Source organism: Coregonus lavaretus (genome assembly GCF_964263955.1).
Source record: "Coregonus lavaretus genome assembly, chromosome: 9".
NCBI classification, from domain to species: domain Eukaryota; kingdom Metazoa; phylum Chordata; class Actinopteri; order Salmoniformes; family Salmonidae; genus Coregonus; species Coregonus lavaretus.
This window is the reverse complement of record NC_139996.1, coordinates 50,638,009-50,665,917: the sequence shown is the minus strand read 5'-3', so window position 1 is coordinate 50,665,917 and position 27,909 is coordinate 50,638,009. Positions and strand designations below refer to the sequence as shown.

The 27,909-nt window shown below is 41.8% G+C and overlaps 1 protein-coding gene across 1 annotated transcript in view; it reads right to left on the bottom strand.

The window, feature by feature from the left end:
* Positions 1-27,389, bottom strand: part of LOC311135232 (coronin-2B) — a gene marked incomplete at its 5' end in the record, with an annotated part of 43,173 nt that extends 15,784 nt beyond the window's left edge. The window contains 3 exons of the mRNA XM_084169171.1: positions 3,221-3,370; positions 6,365-6,481; positions 27,189-27,389. Coding sequence (XP_084025297.1) covers positions 3,221-3,370; positions 6,365-6,481; positions 27,189-27,389 — 468 coding nt within the window. The remainder of the gene's footprint in view (positions 1-3,220; positions 3,371-6,364; positions 6,482-27,188) is intronic.
* Between the last annotated feature and the right edge of the window lie 520 nt (positions 27,390-27,909).

Sequence of the window (27,909 nt, the reverse complement as noted above, 5' to 3'; positions counted from 1 at the left end):
GGAGGAATGGGAGAAGGTAATGTGGTCTGATGAGACAAAAATAGAGCTTTTTGGTCTAAACTCCACTCGCCGTGTTTGGAGGAAGAAGAAGGATGAGTACAACCCAAGAACACCATCCCAACCGTGAAGCATGGCGGTGGAAACATCATTCTTTGGGGATGCTTTTCTGCAAAGGGGACAGGACGACTGCACCGTATTGAGGGGAGGATGGATGGGGCCATGTATCGCGAGATCTTGGCCAACAACCTCCTTCCCTCAGTAAGAGCATTGAAGATGGGTCGTGGCTGGGTCTTCCAGCATGACAACGACCCGAAACACACAGCCAGGGCAACTAAGGAGTGGCTCCGTAAGAAGCATCTCAAGGTCCTGGAGTGGCCTAGCCAGTCTCCAGACCTGAACCCAATAGAAAATCTTTGGAGGGAGCTGAAAGTCCGTATTGCCCAGCTACAGCCCCGAAACCTGAAGGATCTGGAGAAGGTCTGTATGGAGGAGTGGGCCAAAATCCCTGCTGCAGTGTGTCCAAACCTGGTCAAGACCTACAGGAAACGTTTGATCTCTGTAATTGCAAACAAAGGTTTCTGTACCAAATATTAAGTTCTGCTTTTCTGATGTATCAAATACTTATGTCATGCAATAAAATGCAAATTAATTACTTAAAAATCATACAATGTGATTTTCTGGATTTTTGTTTTAGATTCCGTCTCTCACAGTTGAAGTGTACCAATGATAAAAATTACAGACCTCTACATGCTTTGTAAGTAGGAAAACCTGCAAAATCGGCAGTGTATCAAATACTTGTTCTCCCCACTGTATATATATATATATATATATATATATATATATATATATATATATATATATATATACACTGGCCTTACCGAAGAGCTCAGTGACTTTCAATGTGGCACCGTCATAGGATGCCACCTTTTCAACAAGTCAGTTCATCAAATTTCTGCCCTGCTAGAGCTGCCCAGTTCAACTGTAAGTGCTGTTATTGTGAAGTGGAAACGTGTAGGAGCAACAACGGCTCAGCCATGAAGTGGTAGGGCACACAAGCTCACAGAACGGGACCGCCGAGTGCTGAAGTGCGTAGCACGTAAAAATCTTCCGTCCTCGGTTGCAACACTCACTACAGAGTTCCAAATTGTCTCTGGAAGCAACGTCAGCACAATAACTGTTTGTCGGGAGCTTCATGAAATGTGTTTCCATGGCTGAGCAGCTGCACACAAGCCTAAGATCACCATGTGCAATGCCAGAAGAGTGGAGGCTGTTATGGCAGAAAAGGGGGGACCAACTCCATATTAATGCCCCGTGATTTTGGAATAAGATGTTCGACAAGCAGGTGTCCAAATTCTTTTGGTCATGTAGTGTATATATTTTTATACAGTTGAAGTTGGAAGTTTACATACACTTAGGTTGGAGTCATTAAAACTCATTTTTAAACCACTCCACAAATTTCTTGTTAACAAACTATAGTTTTGGCAAGTCGGTTAGGACATCTACAAGTAATTTTTCAAACAATTGTTTACAGACAGATTATTTCACTTATAATTCACTGTATCACAATTTCAGTGGGTCAGAAGTTTACATACACTAAATTGACTGTGCCTTTAAACAGCTTGGAAAATTTCAGGAAATGATGTCATGGCTTCAGAAGCTTCTGATAGGCTAATTGACATCATTTGAGTCAATTGGAGGTGTACCTGTAGATGTATTTCAAGGCCTACCTTCAAACTCAGTGCCTCTTTGCTTAACATCATGGGAAAATCAAAAGAAATCAGCCAAGACCTCAGAAAAAAAATTGTAGACCTCCACAAGTCTGGTTCATCCTTGGGAGCCATTTCCAAACGCCTGAAGGTACCACGTTCATCTGTACAAACAATAGTACGCAACTATAAACACCGTGGGACTCCTAGAGATGAATGTACTTAGGTGCGAATATTGCAAATCAATCCCAGAACAACAGCAAAGGACCTTGTGAAGATGCTGGAGGAAACAGGTACAAAAGTATCTATATCCACAGTAAAACAAGTCCTATATCGACATAACCTGAAAGGCCGCTCAGCAAGGAAGAAGCCACTGCTCCAAAACCGCCATAAAAAAGCCAGACTATGGTTTGCAACTGCACATGGGGAAATGTCCTCTGGTCTGATGAAACAGAAATATAACTGTTTGGCCATAATGAACATCGTTATGTTTGGAGGAAAAAGGGGGACGCTTGCAAGCCGAAGAACACCATCCCAACCGTGAAGCACAGGGGTGGCAGCATCATGCTGTGGGGGTGCTTTGCTGCAGGAGGGACTGGTGCACTTCACAAAATAGATGGCATCATGAGGATGGAAAATTATGTGGATATATTGAAGCAACATCTCAAGACATCAGTCAGGAAGTTAAAGCTTGGTCGCAAATGGGTCTTCCAAATGAACATTGACCCCAAGCATACTTCCAAAGTTGTGGCAAAATGGCTTAAGGACAACAAAGTCAAGGTATTGGAGTGGCCATCACAAAGTCCTGACCTCAATCCTATAGAATATTTGTGGGCAGAACTGAAAAAGCGTGTGCGAGCAAGGAGGCCTACAAACCTGACTCAGTTACACCAGCTCTGTCAGGAGGAATGGGCCAAAATTCACCCAACTTATTGTGGGAAGCTTGTGGAAGGCTACCTGAAACGTTTGACCCAAGTTAAACAATTTAAAGGCAATGCTACCAAATACTAATTGAGTGTATGTAAACTTCTGACCCACTGGGAATGTGATGAAAGAAATAAAAGCTGAAATAAATCATTCCTCTACTATTATTCTGACATTTCACATTCTTAAAATAAAGTGGTGATCCTAACTGACCTAAGACAGGGAATTTTTACTAGGATTAAATGTCAGGAATTGTGAAAAACTGAGTTTAAATGTATTTGGCTAAGGTGTATGTAAACTTCCGACTTCAACTGTATATATATATATATATATAGAGAGAGAGAGAGAAAGAGAGAGAGAGAGAGAGAGAGAGAGAGAGAGAGAGAGAGAGAGAGAGAGAGAGAGAGAGAGAGAGAGAGAGAGAGAGAGAGAGAGAGAGAGAGAGAGAGAGAAAGAAAGAAAGAAAGATGGATAAGGCAAGTGAGGGGAGTGAGAGAATGAAAGAGAGAGGGAGAGAGTGAGCGAGAGAGAGAATGAAATAAAGAGAGGAAAGGAATGTAAGGAATACTACAGCAATGATTTACTGATACCTTAAAGTCGTAGCCAGCGCTGAAGAGGATGCCACTGCAGGTGGGGTGCCACTCTATGAGACCCACTCGTCGGCTGTGTCCATACAACTCCAGCACCGCCTCGGACATGTTCCGCCTCAGCCCTCCCTCTGGAATCTCCCATATCCGCACCTATAGGCCAAATATAGATGACGGTCATAGACATGTGATGTCATCGTGGAATGCTTTGCCTCCAGAGGTTACTCAGGCAAAAAGCAAGTTTAGCTTTAAAAAACAGAAAAATAAAACATATTGTATCACATCGCCTCTCCTCTTTCTAAAGATCTAATTTAACTGTACTGTATATAAGAATATGTACAGTGCCTTCAGAAAGTATTCTCACCCCTTGACTTATTCCACATTTTGTTGTGTTACAGCCTGACTTTAAAATGGTTTAAATTCAGATTTTGTGTCACACACAATACCACATACAGTGGGGAAAAAAAGTATTTAGTCAGCCACCAATTGTGCAAGTTCTCCCACTTAAAAAGATGAGAGAGGCCTGTAATTTTCATCATAGGTACACGTCAACTATGACAGACAAAATGAGAAAAAAGAATCCAGAAAATCACATTGTAGGATTTTTAATGAATTTATTTGCAAATTATGGTGGAAAATAAGTATTTGGTCACCTACAAACAAGCAAGATTTCTGGCTCTCACAGACCTGTAACTTCTTCTTTAAGAGGATCCTCTGTCCTCCACTCATTACCTGTATTAATGGCACCTGTTTGAACTTGTTATCAGTATAAAAGACACCTGTCCACAACCTCAAACAGTCACACTCCAAACTCCACTATGGCCAAGACCAAAGAGCTGTCAAAGGACACCAGAAACAAAATTGTAGACCTGCACCAGGCTGGGAAGACTGAATCTGCAATAGGTAAGCAGCTTGGTTTGAAGAAATCAACAGTGGGAGCAATTATTAGGAAATGGAAGACATACAAGACCACTGATAATCTCCCTCGATCTGGGGCTCCACGCAAGATCTCACCCCGTGGGGTCAAAATGATCACAAGAACAGTGAGCAAAAATCCCAGAACCACACGGGGGGACCTAGTGAATGACCTGCAGAGAGCTGGGACCAAAGTAACAAAGCCTACCATCAGTAACACACTACGCCGCCAGGGACTCAAATCCTGCAGTGCCCCCTGCTTAAGCCAGTACATGTCCAGGCCCGTCTGAAGTTTGCTAGAGTGCATTTGGATGATCCAGAAGAGGATTGGGAGAATGTCATATGGTCAGATGAAACCAAAATAGAACTTTTTGGTAAAAACTCAACTCGTCGTGTTTGGAGGACAAAGAATGCTGAGTTGCATCCAAAGAACACCATACCTACTGTGAAGCATAGGGGTGGAAACATCATGCTTTGGGGCTGTTTTTCTGCAAAGGGACCAGGACGACTGATCCGTGTAAAGGAAAGAATGAATGGGGCCATGTATCGTGAGATTTTGAGTGAAAACCTCCGTCCATCAGCAAGGGCATTGAAGATGAAACGTGGCTGGGTCTTTCAGCATGACAATGATCCCAAACACACCGCCCGGGCAACGAAGGAGTGGCTTCGTAAGAAGCATTTCAAGGTCCTGGAGTGGCCTAGCCAGTCTCCAGATCTCAACCCCATAGAAAGTCTTTGGAGGGAGTTGAAAGTCTGTGTTGCCCAGCGACAGCCCCAAAACATCACTGCTCTAGAGGAGATCTGCATGGAGGAATGGGCCAAAATACCAGCAACCGTGTGTGAAAACCTTGTGAAGACTTACAGAAAACGTTTGACCTGTGCCATTGCCAACAAAGGGTATATAACAAAGTATTGAGAAACTTTTGTTATTGACCAAATACTTATTTTCCACCATAATTTGCAAATAAATTCATTAAAAATCCTACAATGTGATTTTCAGGATTTATTTTTCTCATTTTGTCTGTCATAGTTGACGTGTACCTATGATGAAAATTACAGGCCTCTCTCATCTTTTTAAGTGGGAGAACTTGCACAATTGGTGGCTGACTAAATACTTTTTTTCCCCACTGTAATGTCAAAGTGGAATTATGTTTTTTGACATTTTTACTAATTATAGTAATTAAAAATAAAAAGCTGAAATGTCTGGAGTAAATAAGTATTCAACCCCTTTGTTATGGCAAGCCTAATAAGTTAATGAGTACAAATTTGCTTAACAAGTCACATAATAAGTTGCATGGACTCTGTGTGCAATAATAGTGTTTAACATGATTTTTGAATGACTACCTCATCTCTGTACCCCACACATACAATTATCTTTAAGGTCCCTCTGTCGAGCAGTGACTTTCAAACACAGATTAAACCACAAAGACCAGGGAGGTTTGCCAATGCCTTGCAAAGAAGGGCACCTATTGGTAGATGTGTAAGAAAAAGAAAAAAAGCAGACATTGAATATATCCATTTGAGCATGGTGAAGTTATTAATTACACTTTGGATGGTGTATCAATATACCCAGTCACTAAAAAGACACAGGTGTCCTTCATAACTCAGTTACCGGAGAGGAAGGAAACCGCTCAGGGATTTCAACATGAGGCCAATTGTGACTTTAAAACTGTTACAGAATTTAATGGCTGTGATAGGAGAAAACTGAGGATGGATCAACAACATTGTAGTTACTCCACAATACTAACCAAAATGACAGAGTGAAAAGAAGGAAGCCTGTACAGAATACAAATATTCCAAAACATGCATCCTATTTGCAATAAGGCACTAAAGTAAAACAAAAAAAAATGTAAAAATCCACATTTCTGTATTTCAATTTCAATAAATGTGCTAAAATTTCTAAAAACATGTTTTCACTTTGTCTTTATGGGGTATAATGTGTAGACAGGTGAGATTTGTTTTTATTGAATCCATTTCGAATTCAGGCTGTAACACAACAAAATGTGGAATAAGTCAAGGGTTTGAATATTTTCCCCTATGCACAGGAATACACGCATGCACACACGGAAACACACACACACAGACGTGTGCACACACGCACACAGAGACATGCATGTGCGCACACACACAGACACACACACACACACAGACATGCACACTGCACATGCACACACCCACGCACAGACACGCGCACACACATACACACACACACCAATGATTGTTGTTACTCACAGAGCAGTCCTCTGAGCAGGAGGCTATGATGTTGTCGATGAAGGGGTTCCATTTGATGTCCAGCACGCCTCCCTGGTGGCCGCACACTTTAGGGTGGTGAGGTTCGATTCGCCCAGCCTGGAGGAGCACATGGAGGAGAGAAACAGAGACAACACAAAACAGATATTGTAAATAGTACAAAAGCATGATCATCCCTTTATATAATCTAAATATGCTGATCAAAACTCAATCCCATGCTCAAAGCCTTGTTGAACTCAATGAGCAAGATAACTCAGGATATTCGTATTCAACAGAATATTGTCACCAAGAAAAATGACACATACCACCAATACATAATAAAATGCATCAAGAGGGTTGACACCAATATTGACAACCAGTGGTTACCCCTAATGCCCACAGAACGGTGCTACTGTACTGTACTGTGCCATACGTTGCACTGCATGAAGCCTTTCACATCATCCTGCTTCCCTCAGCATCTCTGAGGTATTGGATCTTAGGGTCAAAGGCTGGGTCAATGATAACAAAATGCTACCGAGTAGATGCATTTTCATTTTGAGTAGATGCCTTTTGATGTGTATAGGGAAAGTGAGCAATAATGCTATTTTGACAGAAACCACACAAGTAAAGTATATGATTTCCAAAATGGGGATGGAAGGAAATCCAGTTGGAAGTACAAAGGAAAGTAGCCTAATCTGTAATTAAAACACGCCTCACAGGCCACAGTGCTATCATTGCTTAATAGAACCCATTGTATCTGTGACATTGTCAGCCTTTGTCTAAAAGTGTCTGATACAACAGTTAGGAGAGAAAGAGAGAATTGTAAGACAGGAGGGTCACATGACTGAAAAAGAGGATTCAAGCTAACTCTGTACCAGTCACACCATCTAGCATGGCTGTTTACAAGTGGTAAACTGGAAGATGTAGTAGTGACTAATATGGGTTAATCCTATGATAAGTGGGCCTATACAAGTCATATGACCTAGACAGGAGCAGAGGAGCCTGTGGCTTAAGCTGAGGAACCCTTGTTCACGATCACCTCTACTAATTGGCTATTAAGAGCAAGATTTTAAAGCTGTAGGCTATCCTTCTCATCATGACCAACAATTAATCAATGTTTCCCCAATCAAAAATCCCCATTCCCCACTCCTTAATGCTTAACACATTGGTTTCTGTGCACATTATTTCCTCTAATAAATATAGCTTTTTACCTGTTACACATCTCAGTAAAAGAAACGTTGTATGTAGGCCAGTGATTCTTTTTTTAATCCTCGTTCATGCACACCTCACACCAGTGACAACAGACATAGCATAGCCAACTATTGAAACATTCAATGGCAAAGAAGTTATATGTACACTACCGGTCAAACGTTTTAGAACACCATTCAAGGGTTTTTCTTTATTTTTACTATTTTCTACATTGTAGAATAATAGTGAAGACATCAAAACTATGAAATAACACATATGGAATCATGTAGTAACCAAAAAAGTGTTAAACAAAACAAAATATATTTTAAATTTGAGATTCTTCAAATAGCCACCCTTTGCCTTGATGACAGCTTTGCACACTCTTGGCATTCTCTCAACCAGCTTCACTTGGAATGCTTTTCCAACAGTCTTGAAGGAGTTCCCACATATGCTGAGCACTTATTGGCTGCTTTTCCTTCACTCTGCGGTCCGACTCATCCCAAACCATCTCAATTTGGTTGAGGTCGGGGGATTGTGGAGGCCAGGTCATCTGATGCAGCACTCCATCACTCTCCTTCTTGGTAAAATAGCCCTTACACAGCCTGGAGGTTTGTTGGGTCATTGTCCTGTTGAAAAAAAAAAGATAGTCCCACTAAGCCCAAACCAGATGGGATGGTGTATCACTGCAGAATGCTGTGGTAGCCATGCTGGTTAAGTGTGCCTTCAATTCTAAATAAATCACAGACAGTGTAACCATCAAAGCACCCCCACACCATAACATCTCCTCCGCCATGCTTTACGGTGGGAACTACACATGCAGAGATCATCCGTTCACCCACACCGTGTCTCACAAAGACACGGCAGTTGGAACCCAAAATCTCAAATTTTGACTCCAGACCAAACAACAAACTTCCACCAGTCTAATGTCCTTTGCTCGTGTTTCTTGGCCCAAACAAGTCTCTCCTTATTATTGGTGTCCTTTAGTAGTGGTTTCTTTGCAGCAATTCGACCATGAAGGCCTGATTCACACAGTCTCCTCTGAACAGTTGGTTGAGATGTGTCTGTTACTTGAACTCTGTGAAGCATTTATTTGGGCTGAAATTTCTGAAGCTGGTAACTCTTATGAACTTATCCTCTGCAGCAGAGGTAACTCTGGGTCTTCCATTCCTGTGGCGGTCCTCATGAGAGCCAGTTTCATCATAGTGCTTGATGGATTTTGCGACTGCACTTGAAGAAACTTTCAAAGTTCTTGAACTTTTCCGTATTGACTGACCTTCATGTCTTAAAGTAATGATGGACTGTCGTTTCTCTTTGCTTATTCAAGCTGTTCTTTCCATAATATGGACTTTTACCAAATATGGCTATCTTATGTATACCCCCCCTACCTTGTCACAACACAACTGATTGGCTGAAACGCATTAAGAAGGAACAAAATTCCACAAATTAACTTTTAAGAAGGCACACCTGTTAATTGAAATGCATTCCAGGTGACTACCTCATGAAGCTGGTTGAGAGAATACCAAGAGTGTGCAAAGCTGTCATCAAGGCGAAGGGTGGCTATTTGAAGAATCTCAAATATAAAATATATTTTTTATTTGTTTAACACTTTTTTTTTTTTTTTTTGTGGTTACTACATGATTGTTTAACACTTTTTTTTTTTTTTTTTTTGGTTACTACATGATTCCATATGTGTTATTTCATAGTTTTGATGTCTTCACTATTATTCTACAATGTAGAAACTAGTAAAAATAAAGAAAAACCCTTGAATGAGTAGGTGTTCTAAAACTTTTGACCGGCAGTGTAGTGCCAGTGGTAGAAATAACTAAGCACGTTCATTTGGCAGCAAAAGGACCACGTGCGCACTGTGAGCAATAGGTGAGAGGGAAGAAGCCTTCATACTTTGCATGTCCTTCTCATCGCTCTCAATCTTATCTATAGATTATTATACATTAATTTTGGGGGGTTTTGCCTATGAAATAACCATCTTAGGGAATATTGTGAAGCCACAGGACGCCGAGCCGAGGTAAATTTGCAGGACAGGTAGCTAAGAACAATCAAGTTAGCTTTAAAAAGTGATCTAGTCCATTAGCTAGCTAGCTAGCCAAGACATTTAGGTAGTTGAAAGTATTTTCATCCTAGGCTTTAGCAAGGTTGTTGATAATTTCATGGCTGCAGATGTGAAGAATGCTTCATGTTCTAACATGCTAACAATGTGAATTGAATTTGACTTGGCTAGATAAACTGACTTGACAGAAAGTCCTAATCTGGTTAGGCTCTAATGCACAGAAATGAAATATTTCCTCATGGCTAACATGACATTTAACAGTTGTTGTTGTTGAGTGTGTTTATCATAGGCTGCTTACATTTGTGTTTGGTTCTACTGATATTTGTCTCACTCACTTTTTCGCCCAGGCTACTCTTTCAACACCTACATTGTTTCCGTTGCTCGTGGTAACATGAAATCCCTGGTTTTATACCCAGGTAGAGGACTTGGAGAGGACAATGCAACAGCTGGGAAGGAGACCTTGAGGCAGGGGTGGACACATATTGGTAAGTAGACAGTATTTGGCATGACAGGCCCCCTGGAGGTCAGGGCCCCTGGGCACATGCCCTGCGTACCCGGTCGGTAATTTGGTGATGATTACTAAGCTACAAGGTTTAGCTAGCTGGCTAGATTACTTTACCTAGCAATCTAACAAATGTTATCTGACATGGGCTAATTGAGTGAATGTCAGTGACTGACATAACAAGTGGAAAACTGCTGATGCACTACCAAATTTAGAAATTAAACCTTGTGTATTGTACTTTTCTAACTCTCAACAGTAAGTTGAGAACCCCACTGTGTTCCGACTGAGACTACTTTACCTAGCAATCAATACTTTTTTTGCTGACATGGGCTAATTGAGTGACTGTCAGGGACTGACATACAAGGGCGTAACTTTATGTTGGATATTGGGGGGGTCAGGGTCAATGGGTTCCGGTGTCAACACCCCTCTAGCGGGGTACGGGGGCATTGCAGTATTAATTCATAAAATAATTCAGTGACAGTCAAAATATAACTCTTCAATATGGATCAAGCAATAGATTTCAAAAATAAACCAATCAGTATGGCGTCATGCTCAAGCAATAGACTTCAAAAATACATAGCAACAACTCATTGTCATTTACCATCAAGTAAATAACATACACATTCAATAACAGTCACTAACCGATTGCAACCTTATACAAAAGTGGGCGTATAGTGGTACAGAGAGAAGTCAAATCTTCAGTCTCAATTCACTTAAATGCACAAAAGTCCTGTTAACGCCTGTAACTGCCAGAATTTTTTTTTTGGCATAGTATTATTTTCCTATCTATGGTAACCAGCTTCTCCTGGTGGATACGTAATACGGCAACATGGTTCAATCTGCTTTGTGTCATTGTTGAGCGCAGCCACTTTTTCAACCTCCATGACAACTAAATTAAATCAGAATGCAGACAACAACATTATAGCACTTGGGCTACAGTCAGCAAAGATGAGGAGTTGAACCAATAGTTGCAATCTTTGTGAGATGTACATTTCTGTGCAACCTGCTTCACCAGACTGCATTCTAACCCAAATCCCAAATCCTCCCCTGATGACCTGTTCGTCCGCTCCCTGTGCCTGAACATGAGCCACATAAAGCCAGTAGCCTGCCACTTTACAGTGGGGATTGTATTTTTTTTTTATCAATCAAACTCATCAGGTCAACGTCTAGTTTTGATTTAGCCTACAGTTGGTTGAGTTGTCAACTAATGTGAATTCAACGTGAAATCAACAAAAAAATTCACTGTGCCATTGGATTTAGGTAAAATGTTTGGTGAAAAAAAATACTACATTCCCTTACATTGATTAGTTTTTTCAAATCCAATCAGTTTTCCACGTTGATTCAATGTCATCACATTGAATTTCTTGGTTGATTACGTGGAAACAACGTTGATTCAACCAGTTTTTGCACAGTGGGATCGTTTTTGTTGCTAAACAACCCACCCGTCTATTGGGAACCGCTTTGCAATACCCCTGGCCTAGCCATTCAAAATGGTTTCTATGTTAAAATGAAACTGCAACCTTGCAATGCAAGGCTTCATTTTTAACACCCTAGAACAGTGGTTCCCAAACTGTGGGGTGCGCCCACCCCCCTAGTGGTCGGCACAAAACAATAATATATACAGTACCAGTCAAAAGTTTGGACACACCTACTAATTCAAGGGTTTTTCTTTATTTTTACTATTTTCTACATTGTAGAATAATAGTGAAGACATCAAAACTATGAAATAACACATATGGAATCATGTAGTAACCAAAAAAGTGTTAAACAAATCAAAATATATTTTATATTTGAGATTCTTCAAAGTAGCCACTTTTTGCCTAGATGACAGCTTTGCACACTCTTGGCATTCTCTCAACCAGCTTCATGAGCAATGCTTTTCCAACAGTCTTGAAGGAGTTCCCACATATGCTGAGCACTTTTTTTCCCTTCACTCTGCCGTCCAACTCATCCCAAACCATCTCAATTGGGTTGAGGTCGGGTGATTGTGGAGGCCAGGTCATCTGATGCAGTCATTAGAGAGCTTGCCAGAAATCCAGATCAACGAGCCCATGTCAGATAAAGTTTTTTAGATAGGTTTTTTATCCAATTGATTTTCTTGTAATGTTTGAGTCACTCAAATACTGTATCAAATGAACACACATATAAGACATGGCAAAATGTGTAGAATTGCAGGATATGAGCTCTACACATGCAAAATGTTCTCTCCGCCAACAAGAGTGGTGTGAACTAGTGATGCGCGGGTTGACTCATAACGGGCGGGTTTAGGGATAGCGGTTGGGGTTAGGGCCATTAAATATTGTGTGGATGAAGGGCGGGCGGGTGGCGGGTTGAATAAAGACAAAATAATACCTTAAAAAATGTATAAATGTATAATTATTGTGCAATTTATATATATAGGCTACATTTAGGTTTTTCTTTCATTATTTTAGTATATCTGGCATTCGTGCATAAGCCTAAGCTTTAAGGCATAACTGCATGTGCGCCAAATAGCCTACACGCCAATCGCCAAATGCTTTTGGTAATGGGCAGAAAAAGTTAACGTCGATCCACGGAGGCAAAAAGGACAATGCCCGGAGTTTAATTCAATAAGAGAAAAGCTGCAAAATGGAGAGTTGAAAATAAAGAGAAGGGAGGTTTTGGGGAGATTTGGTGAAGTGGTGAAAGAGGCCAGCTATGTTATGTGTGATGTTTGTGAGGCGCTATAGCCTACAAATTCGACAGTCATAAGACAGGTACTTCAAATAGGTCTATGGCACGTCAAGGGAACTGTAGCCTACTGTTCAGATGGGTTAAATTGAAACTGAAATCTAGACATTGACTGTAGGTCTATAATCTCTCACATAGCCTTAATATTAATTCTTGCAGAATTAAGCATTTCTTGCAGTCAAATTATACACTAAAGTAGGCTAAATTTTGACTTGGGAACAGGAGTGGAGAAATTTGATTGATTTCTTTCAGCATCTTGAGAGAATGCAAATGCGCAGTTAGATACTGTCTGTAGAAGTGCTATCTTTATCAGCATCATAAAAGCTGATAGTATTTCAGCCCCATAAAATATGCATCCAAGCCAAACTGAAATCTTATCAGAAACATATTTGTCTTTTTCACAGCTTTCTATTTCCTTATAACCAACCGGTCAAACTGCCATTTGGAAGTTTTGCACAGAAAGTCATTCCCGTTTTTATTTGGTTAGGCTATTGCATTTTCTCCACGGTCACTAAACGTCTTTGCTCCGCGAAAGGAGCAGAGATGACAAAACGTTACCGATGTCAACTAGATTGAAGCATTCATTCTATCTATTTATGACATTATTCTGGTGAACAACAGTTTATTTCGTGTTCTAGGGCAACATACATTGACAGAAGAGAAGCTGCATGTAAGCTTATAGACAAGTTGACTAACAAATAGCTGACCAAAATGTCGGAAATTACAAGCAAAAACCAGTGGAGGCTGCTGATGGGAGGACGGCTCATAATAATGGCTGGAACGGAGCAAATGGAATGGCATCAAACACATGGAAACCATGTTTGATGTATTTGATACCATTCCACTGATTCCGCTCCAGCCATTACCATGAGCCCGTTCTCCCTAATTAAGGTGCCTCCAACCTCCTGTGGCAGAAACATATCTAAATCATAATAATAATAATCCTGCACCCCCTGTCAAAAAATCGTTACGCAATCTCTGACTGTAGCCTACAGCGCATTTTCTATATTACCGGGTTAGGGTCAGGTGCAGACCTCAGATTTTCACTTTATCACATATAGTCGGGCAGTTGCAGATGGGTTATTAGCAATTGCGGGTGGGTGTGGGTAAACAAACAGCTGACCCGCGCTGCGGCTCACCAGTAGTGTGAACAGTTTGTGTCATGAACAGTGCTTGTGCCCAGAGAAATAGACATGGCATGCGTGAGCAGGGGGAGTGCGGGATGTTCCCCAATGCTGGAAGGGCTGAGTGAAAAAGTTTGGAAACCCCTGTCCTAGAATAGTGACACAGGGCTCTATTTTTGGCTGGTGGTATGGACCAGTGTGTCAAACACATCTTAGGTTGTAATTTCGTAATGTAAAAACTGGTGCACTAGCATTTTCCAGCCCTTATGCCCGGTTCAGTGGCGATTTTAGCATGTCAATCTTGGTGGGGCAAACCCCCACCAAAAAGTGGGATGCATACCAGCAAAGCCACTAAACAACACCAAAGAATACATTAATTGCACTATAACGGTGACAAATGGTGCCCATAAACGGTTAGGGCCTACATAAAGCTGTCCCAACAGCAGAGTCCCAACATCTTACCACTGCTACACCTGGCTATCAGCGGAGCCTTGTCTGGCAGCGAAACAGTTCATTCAGCCTCATTTACTGCCTTTTAAAAAAACATAGCTGATATGGCTGACTTGCTTAAACAAATGTGGTTTCTACTGACAATTGAGATGTACAAAATATGGCATAAGGGGACGACAAGTGGATAAGAGGCAATCCGTAATTTCCATGAAGGCATTAATGAGCGAGCTAGGACGGACGTAGTCAATATAACTATTTGTTTAGCACTTTTGAAATGTACAGTGACAGAATTCAGAACATGGGCCGTTCTTACAGTATTCTCCCTGTACACCAAGTCAGAACTGTTGGATAAATAAAGTGGGCATATAAGCAGACAATGAAAGCTCTTACAATATTAAATTATTACATTTCTCTAAAACAGGTTATAGGCTACATGTGCACCACCAAATCAGAACAGTAGGCGAAATTAAGAGGGGAAAATATACCAAATTATTAGGGTGAGGCACATGGGCTACTAACAGCTTACTACACAACATACACTTACTATAACTTTCTTAGCTACAGTATACATATCTCCCTGGCATATTACATCATTTATGCAGCAGCATACAATACATTTTTGGCCTCACCTTGTTGCGCTGTGCTCACTTGAACAGGAAGGTGGCACGGCGGTCCTTCTTGGGCAAATTTTGTCATCAAAGTCTGGTATTCTCTGGATTTATGGTGCTTTCAAGACAACTGGGAACTCTGAAAAAAACTCACTGATCTTCAGGTTGTAGCTCTAGAAAGAGGCCCAAGTTCCCGACTTACAATTCCGAGTTGGATGACCGTTCAAAACGTATTTTCCCAGTCGGAGCTCGATTTTTCACAAGTTCCCAGTTGTCTTGAACTCACTGAAGTCACATTTTCGCAGTTCCGAGTTAACAGTTGTTTTGAGCGCATCACAAATCATGCTTCATTGACAGCATGGCCAATGTTGAATGTTGTGCTCCTGAGTGGCGCAGTGGTCTAAGGCACTGCATTGCAGTGCTAACTGTGCCACTAGAGATCCTGGTTCGAATCCAGGCTCTGTCGCAGCCGGCCGCGACCGGGAGACTCATGGGCGGCGCACAATTGGCCCAGCGTCGTCCAGGGTAGGGGAGGGAATGGCCGGCAGGGATGTAGCTCAGTTGATAGAGCATGGCGTTTGCAATGCCAGGGTTGTGGGTTTGATTCCCACGGGGGGCCAGTATAAAAAAAAAAAAAAAAAAAAAAAGATGTATTCACTAACTGTAAGTCGCTCTGGATAAGAGCGTCTGCTAAAATGTAAATGTTTATCATTTTAAACTTGGAAAAGAGACCCTTAATCCCAGATTTGGGACCACACAGCCCCTCCACTGAATAGCAGGCTAGTGATTTACATTTTAGTCATTTAGCAGACGCTCTTATCCAGAGCGACTTACAGTTAAGTGAGTGCATACATTTTCATACTCGCCCCCCATGGGAAACGAACCCACAACCCTGGCGTTGCAAGCGCCATGCTCTACCAACTGAGCTACAGGGGACTACATTGCTTTGCAATGCTTGCAGTTAGTCAATGATTCCTTCCAAACCACTCATTGTTGAATTTATGATTTCCAACGTGTTGTGTAATGTTTATGTCCAATGGCCACTGAGCACCAATACGTTTTATCTATAATTTATTTTCATTATTTGTCTTCATATGACAAGGATTAAAAATGATTTGCCAGTAGATTGTCGACTTGATTCATGATGATGACTGCTAGCTAAGATTTTGAAAGTATGATGTTGACATGATCAGTCCAATCAAAGCTCCTGTAGATATAATGTTATTTGACATAATTGTATCTGTGGCCAATGACCTTGAGCCTTATTGGATGGGCACTTCTAATGTAACTCTATGGCAGCACCCAAGGGGCTTGAATATTCAACCTCTACCCTTAGACTTGGCGGTGACGTCGTGTCTCCATGAGTGACAGAACACTGAGCCAATCATGGCGCAACTAGACAACATTAACAAAACCTACGTTCCGTATTTTCCGCTGGCTGCCCCACCACCACAGAAAGCACTGAGCTAGGCTGAAACACCTCCATTTTGGAGCTGCCTATCTCAAGAAAGCAAAAAAGAAACCATGTTTGTATGTATTTTTTTAACTCAATTATATATTTATTGTTTTACATTGTTTGCAAACTGATATGTGACACGTACTAATGCCAAAGTAACATGCAAAACAGGCAAGCCTGTTATTTTTTTGCTAAAAATGTGGAGCTCAAAACAGGTGGGGCTCTGCCTGAATGACGGGTCTCCACTGGCCATGTTCGGAGATTTAACTGTTTAACATTAGCTGGCTTGCGCTGAGGTGGGAGGGGTGGAAATATTTTAGGTGTGTCCTTAAAAACGTAAGTGGCAAATGTTATTGGCAAATGTAATTGAGCACAACCAGGGATAATTAAGACCGTCCAAAAGCTGGTCTTAGGGGTAATGCAATTGGTTATGGCATTGATTTTGCCAGCAGAGGCTCACACAGTAGCCTTATGTACATCTCCAATATTTTATTAAAATATCATGAGTAGCAAAACAGTCAACAAACATTCCCCCTTTTATTTATATTAGACATTATTTTTGTCAAGCTTTATGTAAAACGTTTGGACTCATTATGTGGAATGCCCATTGCATGAAAGGTGTGTAGTGACTGTAGGAAGTCTGTCTAGGAACATGAAGTTATTTAAAAAGACTGCTTACTGATTTTCTTTGATCATTTTGTCAACAATTGCATCTTCCACTTTCCTCTGTTGGATCTTAAATCTTAAATCACAAGAATTCCGGTCGCTGTCCGTGGTGCTGAATCCATCTGTAGGCGATATTTGCCTGTTTGTTTGTTTACCTTTCACGTTGCAAAGTCACCACTGGCCAAATCAATGCCGATGGTTGGCTATAACTATATACAGTGCATTTGGAAAGTATTCAGACGCCTTGATCTTTTCCACGTTTTGTTACGTTACAGCCTTACTCTAAAATGGATTAAATAAATAAAAATCCTCATCAATCTATACACAACACCCCATAATGACAAAGCGAAAACAGGTTTTTTGAAATTTTTGCAAATGTATTACAAATTAAAAACAGAAATACCTTATTTACATAAGTATTCAGACCCTTTGCTATGAGACCCCAAATAGAGCTCAGGTGCATCCTGTTTCCATTGATCATCATGGAGATGTTTCTACAACTTCATTGGAGTTCACCTGTGGTAAATTCAATTGATTGGACATGATTTGGAAAGGCACACACCTGTCTATATAAGGTCCCATAGTTGACAATGCATGTCAGAGCAAAAACCAAGCCATGAGGCTGAAGGAGTTGTCCGTAGAGCTCCCAGACAGGATTGTGTCGAGGTACAGATCTGGGGAAGGGTACCAAACCTTTCTGCAGCATTGAAGGTCCCCAAGAACACAGTGGCCTCCAGCATTCTTAAATGGAAGAAGTTTGGAACCACCAAGACTCTTCCTACAACTGGCCGCCCGGCCAAACTTAGCAATCGGGGGAGAAGGGCCCTGGTCAGGGAGGTGACCAAGAACCCGATGGTCACTCTGACAGAGCTCGAGTGTTCCTCTGTGGAGATAGGAGAACCTTCCAGAAGGACAACCATCTCTGCAGCACTCCAACAATCACCTTTATGGTATAGTGGCCAGACGGAAGCCACTCCTCAGTAAAAGGCACAAGACAGCCCGCTTGGAGTTTGCCAAAAGGCACCTAAAGGACTCTCAGACCATGAGAAACTAGATTCTCTGGTCTGATGAAACCAAGATTGAACTCTTTGGCCTGAATGCCAAGCGTCACGTCTGGAGGAAACCTGACACCATCCCTACGGTGAAGCATGGCGGTGGCAACATCATGCTGTGGGGATGTTTTTCAGCGGCAGGGACTGGGAGACTAGTCAGGATCGAGGGAAAGAAGAACGGAGCAAAGTACAGAGAGATCCTTGATGAAAACCTGCTTCAGAGCACTCAGGACCTCAGACTGGGGCGAAGGTTCACCTTCCAACAGGACAACAACCCTAAGAACACAGCCAAGACAACGCAGGAGTGGCTTCGGGACAAGTCTCTGAATGTCCTTGAGTGGCCCAGCCAGAGTCCGGACTTGAACCAGATTAAACATCTCTGGAGAGACCTGAAAATAGCTGTGCAGTGACGCTCCCCATCCAACCTGACAGAGCTTGAGAGGATCTGCAGAGAATAATGGGAGAAACTCCCCAAATATAGGCGTGCCTAGCTTGTAGCGTCATGCCCAAAAATGTCTGCCAAGGGTGCTTCAACAAAGTACTTAGTAAAGGGTCTGAATACTTATGTAAATGTGATATTTTGCTTTGTTATTATTGGCTATTGTGTGTAGATTGATGAGGGAAAAAAACGATTTATTCAATTTTAGAATGGTGTTTATGGTGTGTGTAACTGTATTTAGACATAGCCTTGTTGTTTTGTTTTATTAGAATTATACAACGTTGGTCTAATCCTGAATGCTGATAGGTTAAAAGTTACCACCGGCTAAGGCTATGATGTTGAAATGCCTATTGACTGTTTCATATCACTGCTCATTCCACTGTCTTGTCTCATCAGCCCAACCAGGCTATTTATAAACTAGGGGAGAACTGGGATGAAAGTAACACTTTTAGAGATGGATAGAGTTAGAGACATCATATTTTATTACATACAACTTATACGTCCTTTACTATTAGCAACTGTAATTTAATTTCTAGGGTAAATTAAATAGGCTGAGAAAAGAACTACCGCAACGTTACTTTTGTACCTGAAGGGGGGGCGGGTGTAACGCAGCCTTGGGACAGAAGAATCAGCTGGCGAGAAGTGCACAATATCTGTTTTATCTTCATGTTTCTGTTTTTTAATGCTCATTACTTTCAACAAACGTACTATCAGACATAAGGTCATGTTTGTGTTGATTTGGATAATTCATGCTATAGGTTCCTAATTTATGAAAATGAACCATGCGTCAACATCACAATGTTGCACAATCACAATATTTTGCCTTTACAGTATTAATCGGACTAAAATGGATCACATAATAGCTATATTAACCATCATTTTCTCATCTCACTTTAATGGGAATGTAGTAGGAGATGTTTTTCACAATTTTCAATGACTAGTCATGCTTAGCCCTACCAATCAGGTGCGCTCCAGCTGTCCTTGTCATACACGCGCTTCGTATCTTGATAGAATAAAAGTGTTTTATTCTCTTCACAAATGGCAAACTCATCATGCTTATCACATTTCCATGGCTTGACAAGGTAATTGACCACCATAATCATAAAGATAGGCCTATATATTTTTAACCACTAACCTGTCGATAAAAGCTTATGTGGGAAGCTGATCCATCAAGTCAATTGATTAACCTCTACGGGATCGGTGTCCCGTATACGGGACGGTTGAGCTAAAGTGCGCTAATGTGATTAGCATGACTGTTGTAACTAACAGCAAACTTTCCAGGACATAGACATGTCTTATATGGGCAGAAAGCTTAAATTCTTGTTAATCTAACTGCACTGTCTAATTTACAGTAGCTATTACAATGAATGTATACCATGCTATTGTTTGAGGAGAGTGCACAACAACAAAAACTTGTCACGGCAACTGGTTTGATATATTCACCTCTGAAGGTAAATAATGTACTTATATTGAGTAATCTTGCTCTGATTTGTCATCCTAAGGGTCCCAGAGATAAAATGTAGCATAGTTTTGTTTGATAAAATCAATTTGTATATTCAAATGTAGGAACTGGGTTCTACAGATTGAACCCCTGCTGTCTCTGGCTCCACACCCACCCCGCCCAGCCATCGAGATGTGTGAAAGTTAGTGTATAAGCTAATGATCCATCATGTATGACATTCCTGGGAGTGTGTAAACTTACATTTTGAATTGCCATATAATTTTTATATGTTCTCTATAGTTATGTACTTGAAAATGTATAAATTGACCAATTTATCGGCAGACTTGATACAAAATACTCCAGTATTGCAATGCTTCACTGGATCAATCTGAAACTTTGCATCTAGTGGCCAAAATCTAAATTGCACCTAAACTGCAATATTTTATTGTGGCCTTTATCTTGCATTTCAAAGATGATGGAACCAAAAAATGTATAGAAAACACATGTTATTTTGTTTGTATTATATTTTACCAGATCTAATGTGTTTTATTCTCCTAAATTAATTTCACATTTCCACAAACTTCGAAGTGTTTCCTTTCAAATGGTATCAAGAATATGCATATCCTTGCTTCAGGTCCTGAGCTACAGGCAGTTAGATTTGGGTATGTCATTTTAGGCAAAAATTGAAAAGAAGCGTGTGATCCTTAAGAGGTTTTAAGGCATAATTCTAACGATGTCATATATAATTTTCAAACATTCAGTCACTTCTTGATATTTTACTAACATTAATAAAGCAATATGAACTGGAGGAGACAATGGCCTGTGCTTAAACATTTATTTTATTTTATTCCAGGTCATCAGTTTACATTGTGTTACTTTCCTCCCACCTGTCTCTCCTGTAATGTCTCTCAGGCTAACACCTAAGACTAGCTAGCATGATAGGCTACTTGAAACCTATGCTGTCATTTAGTCAATAGATGGGTTAAGAAAATGACATATGTTTGGAACCTTAAACAACTAAACACAACTCTACAACTGGAAATAATCCCTCTGATGTCAACAACTTCTTTATTTTCTCTCCAAAACTCTTGAGCATGCCGTCTTTAGCCAACTCTCTTGCTATCTCTCTCAGAATGACCTTCTTGATCCAAACCAGTCAGGTTTCAAGACTGGTCATTCAACTGAGACTGCTCTTCTCTGTGTCACGGAGGCTCTCTGCACTGCTAAAGCTAACTCTCTCTCCTCTGCTCTTGTCCTTCTAGACCTGTCTGCTGCCTTTGATACTGTGAACCATCAGATCCTCCTCTCCACCCTCTCCGAGCTGGGCATTTCCGGCGCGGCTCACTCTTGGATTGCGTCCTACCTGACCGGTCGCTCCTACCAAGTGGCGTGGCGAGAAGCTGTCTCCGCACCACGTGCTCTCACCACTGGTGTCCCCCAGGGCTCAGTTCTAGGCCCTCTCCTATTCTCGCTATACACCAAGTCACTTGGCTCTGTCATATCCTCACATGGCCTCTCCTATCATTGCTACGCAGACGACACACAACTAATCTTCTCCTTTCCCCCTTCCGATAACCAGGTGGCGAATCGCATCTCTGCATGTCTGGCAGACATATCAGAATGGATGACGGATCACCACCTCAAGCTGAACCTTGGCAAGACGGAGCTGCTCTTCCTCCCGGGGAAGGACTGCCCGTTCCATGATCTCGCCATCACGGTTGACAACTCCGTTGTGTCCTCCTCCCAGAGTGCGAAGGCCTTGGCGTGACCCTGGACAACACCCTGTCGTTCTCCGCTAACATCAAGGCGGTGACCCGATCCTGTAGGTTCATGCTCTACAACATTCGGAGTGTACGACCCTGCCTTACACAGGAAGCGGCACAGGTCCTAATCCAGTCACTTGTCATCTCCCGTCTGGATTACTGCAACTCGCTGTTGGCTGGGCTCCCTGTCTGTGCCATTAAACCTCTACAACTCATCCAGAATGACGCAGCCCGTCTGGTGTTCAACCTTCCCAAGTTCTCTCACGTCACCCCGCTCCTCCGCACACTCCACTGGCTTCCAGTTGAAGCTCGCATCTGCTACAAGACCATGGTGCTTGCCTACGGAGCTGTGAGGGGAACGGCACCTCCGTACCTTCAGGCTCTGATCAGTCCCTACACCCAAACGAGGGCATTGCGTTCATCCACCTCTGGCCTGCTGGCTCCCCTACCTCTGCGGAAGCACAGTTCCCGCTCAGCCCAGTCAAAACTGTTCGCTGCTCTGGCACCCCAATGGTGGAACAAGCTCCCTCACGACGCCAGGACAGCGGAGTCACTCACCACCTTCCGGAGACATTTGAAACCCCACCTCTTTAAGGAATACCTAGGATAGGATAAAGTAATCCTTCTACCCCCCACCCCCCCCCCCCCCAAAAAAAAATAAAAATAAAAAATAATTGTAAAGTGGTTATCCCACTGGCTATAAGGTGAATGCACCAATTTGTAAGTCGCTCTGGATAAGAGCGTCTGCTAGATGACGTAAATGTAAATGTAATAAAACGTCCGGGTCCGTTTTCTTACTTACATCGCTCAAAACCACTTTTTGTTGATAACTAAGCGAAACATGGTCAGACTGGTCCGTTTATTTTTTGCAGGGAGGTCTTAGGAACGTGCTGACTTCACTACTTCATTCTAGCTTCTGCATTATCTGAGAAAATGTCCATGTTACTTTCGCCTTCTGTTACTTTAGTCCTGGCCAGGGCCTGAAATTAACACCGGCCACCTGCCAAATGTAGGTAGATTTTGGCATTGGCGAGTAAGATGTATTTTTCACCAGCCAAGTTGGCAGGTGGTCAGGGCTCCACATTGTGAGCATTTCACTTGTATTTGTGAATAAAAATTGTCAAGTATGATCACATTTGTAGTAAAGTAAATGCTGCAGTCGCTGTTTCAAAGTATTTCCGCCGATTTGTTTCATAGTTGGTAAATTAATCTCACAAAGTCAAAGAACTACGAATCCTATATAGTCTATTCCGGCTCGCGCTGCAACACTGCCTGGCTGGGGGCTGTGTGCAAGTGAAGAGCGGAGTGAAAGATTAATTTTTAGAAGTGCTGCGCACAGGCATAAAAGTTGGTCTAATTTACTTGAAACGAAAGTCGACTGTCCTTGTGTTTCTTGGCTATTTACATTGTTTTGTTCACAAGCTAGGTTGTTTTTCTATGTTTGAGTTTTAACTGCTAGGGAAGAGAAGACAATGGGTGTTCCTTAATATGCATACTACCGTGCTCCGCACTTTCATGCTCCGAGTGCATTCTCCGACAACGTTCTCGAGTACGTTCTTGTGAGGAAGAGAGTGTAGAGAACACATAAAACATTACATTTGAGAAGCACTCCCCCTACTGTATTACCTCACGCTTCACCTCCCCACTCACTGAACCTTCATCCAGCCAGGACAATGATAACAATAGAGATGAAACAAGATATACACAAAGCAAATGTTTTACTTCATAATTATCAGCTAGACATGTGAATCGTAATAATCTAGCTAATAGGTAAACAGGCAAAAATGACCTAAAATGAATATTATGCAAGATAGATGGAAATTCTAACAGTAGTAGCTAGCCAGTTAGCCCTATTGACTTAATATGGGCTTGCGATCTACGGTACGTAGGCAGGTAAACATGCCAAAATTAAAGATAAAATATTTCAGTCAGGCAACATATGAGATGTGAATAGGCACCATTTCATTCCGAAGTCAGAGTGCATTTTCTCTCGCTTTAGCTCCAATAATGGCTGCCACTGATTTCAAGAAATGTTGTGTAATTTTTTACATAGTTGCATCATATTTATTTGCATACTTTCCGTTAAAGCTTGCATTGATGCATGCTTCAAAATATGTACAAACGGAGTACGCATTCGAATAGTGCCCTCCATGCTTCGTTTTGCATTCTTTGATTTGGACTCATACGCCGACCCTCCCGTGCTCCAATTTGTGTGCTCGGAGCACCGTAGTATACTTAAGTGATAAAGCTAGAGAAGCCAGTGTTTGGAGGATATATTGGCAAAAATAGAACCAGAATAACAGCAAAGTAGCCTCATTTGCGTTTGTTTAAGCTGTTTTCTAGTGACATTTATTTGGATACATCCATAACAATGAGCTAATGATGCACGATTTCACCTGGCATAGAAAATATGCTCTCTCGTCAGGACACTGTTGTTCAGAGGAGCTATCCAACAACACAACTAACACAATCCCTTCAAACTGAAGCTGGAAAGACAGCAAACTAGCTGCACTTCGTTTTGTTTTAGCTGTTTTCTATTGATAGTTCTTTGTATATATCCATAAAAATTATGCTGATTCATTATTTCGACTGGCTGAGAAATGCTGCCTGCCTGTCTGTCTAATCCCGACTCCCGACTCGTTCGTTACTATGGGACAGCTGGAGACCAAATTTGAATATAGAAACAATGTTGTAAATGTCAGAGAGACAGACAGCAAGGTATATACACATTTCCGCTGTTGAAAACTAAATGTTAGTCTAAAAGAAATGTGAGATAATACCTAGATGCTTTTCATAGTGGAGATCAAGTTCATAAATTGCTTGGCTGGGCTGATGAGACAGTGGATTGCGCAGTCAGATGGAACAGAGTAAATAGGCATTTTAACGTCATAGATTTAGCCAGTGGTAACTTGTAGAATAGACACTGGATGGAATGCGGTTTTAACCAATGATTAGACCCACCGGTTAGACCCACCGGTTGTATAATTAGCCATGGAGCATAGTTGTCACTAGTTACCACAGCCACAACATCAAAGTGATGTATAAACCCTGTCTATTTCTACAATTTATCTTCTTAAAATCTGATTTAAACCTAAACCTAGCCTTAACCCTAACCTTAACCACACTGCTAACATTTTGCCTAACCCTAACCTTAATTTAAGACCAAAAAGCAAATGTTGGTTTTAACTTATTTAATATAATCCATTTTGTAACTCCACTCACTACTTGTAGCTGTATAGTCTGTTTGTTTGTGTTGTTGGTCTTGGCTAGCTTAATGTTCCGGTCGGTAGCTAGCTACCACTCACGTGGCTGCTAGCACCATCATGAAAAGGGGCATGAGGGAAGCCCTACAATATTACGTTTTTCTAAGTAGTGAGAATGCTAGGGAGCAGGCAATGTTGAAAAGTAATCTTTAGATATGTTGTACTTTTCTTAAATGTAGTTTTGTAATTGATTAAAACAAGCAAACAACAAGAAAACTGCATTTGAAAAAGGTGATATTTTTGCTGTGGTCCAAAGCAAACAACAAGAAAACTGCATTTGAAAAAGGTGATGTTTTTGCTGTGGGCCAATGGAGTAACGTAGGTAACCGCAGGTTATTTTCCATACAGGCGGGCAGGGCCGCGATGTTCTAACTAATCCCGACTGGGACTATAGACAATTTTGATTAGCAAGGGCGCAACTTTCACTGGGGACAGGGGCATGTCCACCCCACATTCTGAAATTGTATTGTTGTCCCCTCCAGTTTTATCATTGGAATGTGATACAAATCGACCATGCGGACTCCACCGAGCGGTCAGGTAGGCTGTTTGAAGTGTTTATCCGACTGTATAAAAAAAAAAATATATATATATATATATATATATACAGTGGGGAGAACAAGTATTTGATACATCAGAAAAGCAGAACTTAATATTTGGTACAGAAACCTTTGTTTGCAATTACAGAGATCATACATTTACTGTAGGTCTTGACCAGGTTTGCACACACTGCAGCAGGGATTTTGGTCCACTCCTCCATACAGACCTTCTCCAGATCCTTCAGGTTTTGGGGCTGTTGCTGGGCAATACAGACTTTCAGCTCCCTCCAAAGATTTTCTATTGGGTTCAGGTCTGGAGACTGGCTAGGCCACTCCAGGACCTTGAGATGCTTCTTACGAAGCCACTCCTTAGTTGCCCTGGCTGTGTGTTTTGGGTCGTTGTCATGCTGGAAGACCCAGCCACGACCCATCTTCAATGCTCTTACTGAGGGAAGGAGGTTGTTTGCCAAGATCTCGCGATACATGGCCCCATCCATCCTCCCCTCAATACGGTGCAGTCGTCCTGTCCCCTTTGCAGAAAAGCATCCCCAAAGAATGATGTTTCCACCGCCATGCTTCACGGTTGGGATGGTGTTCTTGGGGTTGTACTCATCCCTCTTCTTCCTCCAAACACGGCGAGTGGAGTTTAGACCAAAAAGCTCTATTTTTGTCTCATCAGACCACATGACCTTTTGCCATTCCTCCTCTGGATCATCCAGATGGTCATTGGCAAACTTCAGACGGGCCTGGACATGCACTGGCTTGAGCAGGGGGACCTTGCGTGCGCTGCAGGATTTTAATCCATGACGGCGTAGTGTGTTACTAATGGTTTTCTTTGAGACTGTGGTCCCAGCTCTATTCAGGTCATTGACCAGGTCCTGCCGTGTAGTTCTGGGCTGATCCCTCACCTTCCTCATGATCATTGATGCCCCACGAGGTTAGATCTTGCATGGAGCCCCAGACCGAGGGTGATTGACCGTCATCTTGAAGTTCTTCCATTTTCTAATAATTGCGCCAACAGTTGTTGCCTTCTCACCAAGCTGCTTGCCTATTGTCCTGTAGCCCATCCCAGCCTTGTGCAGATCTACAATTTTATCCCTGATGTCCTTACACAGCTCTCTGGTCTTGGCCATTGTGGAGAGGTTGGAGTCTGTTTGATTGAGTGTGTGGACAGGTGTCTTTTATACAGGTAACGAGTTCAAACAGGTGCAGTTAATACAGGTAATGAGTGGAGAACAGGAGGACTTCTTAAAGAAAAACTAACAGGTCTGTGAGAGCCGGAATTCTTACTGGTTGGTAGGTGATCAAATACTTATGTCATGCAATAAAATGCAAATTAATTACTTAAAAATCTTACAATGTGATTTTCTGGATTTTTGTTTTAGATTCTGTCTCTCACAGTTGAAGTGTACCTATGATAAAAAGTACAGACCTCTACATGCTTTGTAAGTAGGAAAACCTGCAAAATCGGCAGTGTATCAAATACTTGTTCTCCCCACTGTATATATACATTTTGTTAGGTTTGTTAAAATAGAGCCCCAATATCAATATGGTGTGCAGCCTACCTTGTTGACAGGGATGACGAGAAAAGACCCTCCACCTGCAGTCTCCGTGACAGTGGCCAGGAACTTGGCATTGACAGCACAGAAGTGGTTGTCATGGACATTTCTGGTGATGGGGATGCCATCGAAGCACTGCTCTCGGTTGCCTGCCTTGCCGTACACATTCCGAAACTTTGAGCTTCTGTATGTCGGACGCCATGACATCTGGGGACAAAGCACAGTGAAAAATATCAGCTTCTACCCCCAAGCTATAAGACTCCTGAACAGCTAATAATGGCTACCCGGACTATTTGCACTGAATCAACTTTAGGAGACGGTCCTGGCGCTTGCTGGACTTTCTTGGGCGCCCTGACGCCTTCTTCAGGAAGAACAATGATTTCAAGCACCACCCTCCTTTTAAAGCTTCCAGTCTGTTATTCTAACTCAATCAGCATGACAGAGTGATCTCCATCCTTGTCCTCGTCAACACTCTCACCTGTGTTAACGAGAGAATCACTGACATGATGGCAGCTGGTCCTTTTGTGGCAGGGCTGAAATGCAGTGGAAATGTTTTTTGGGGATTAAGTTCATTTTCATGGCAAAGAGGGACTTTGCAATTAATTGCAATTCATCTGATCACTCTTCATGACATTCTAGAGTATATGCAAATTCCCATCATCAAAACTGAGGCAGCAGAATTTGTGAAAATTAGTATTTGTGTCATTCACAAAACATTTGACCACGA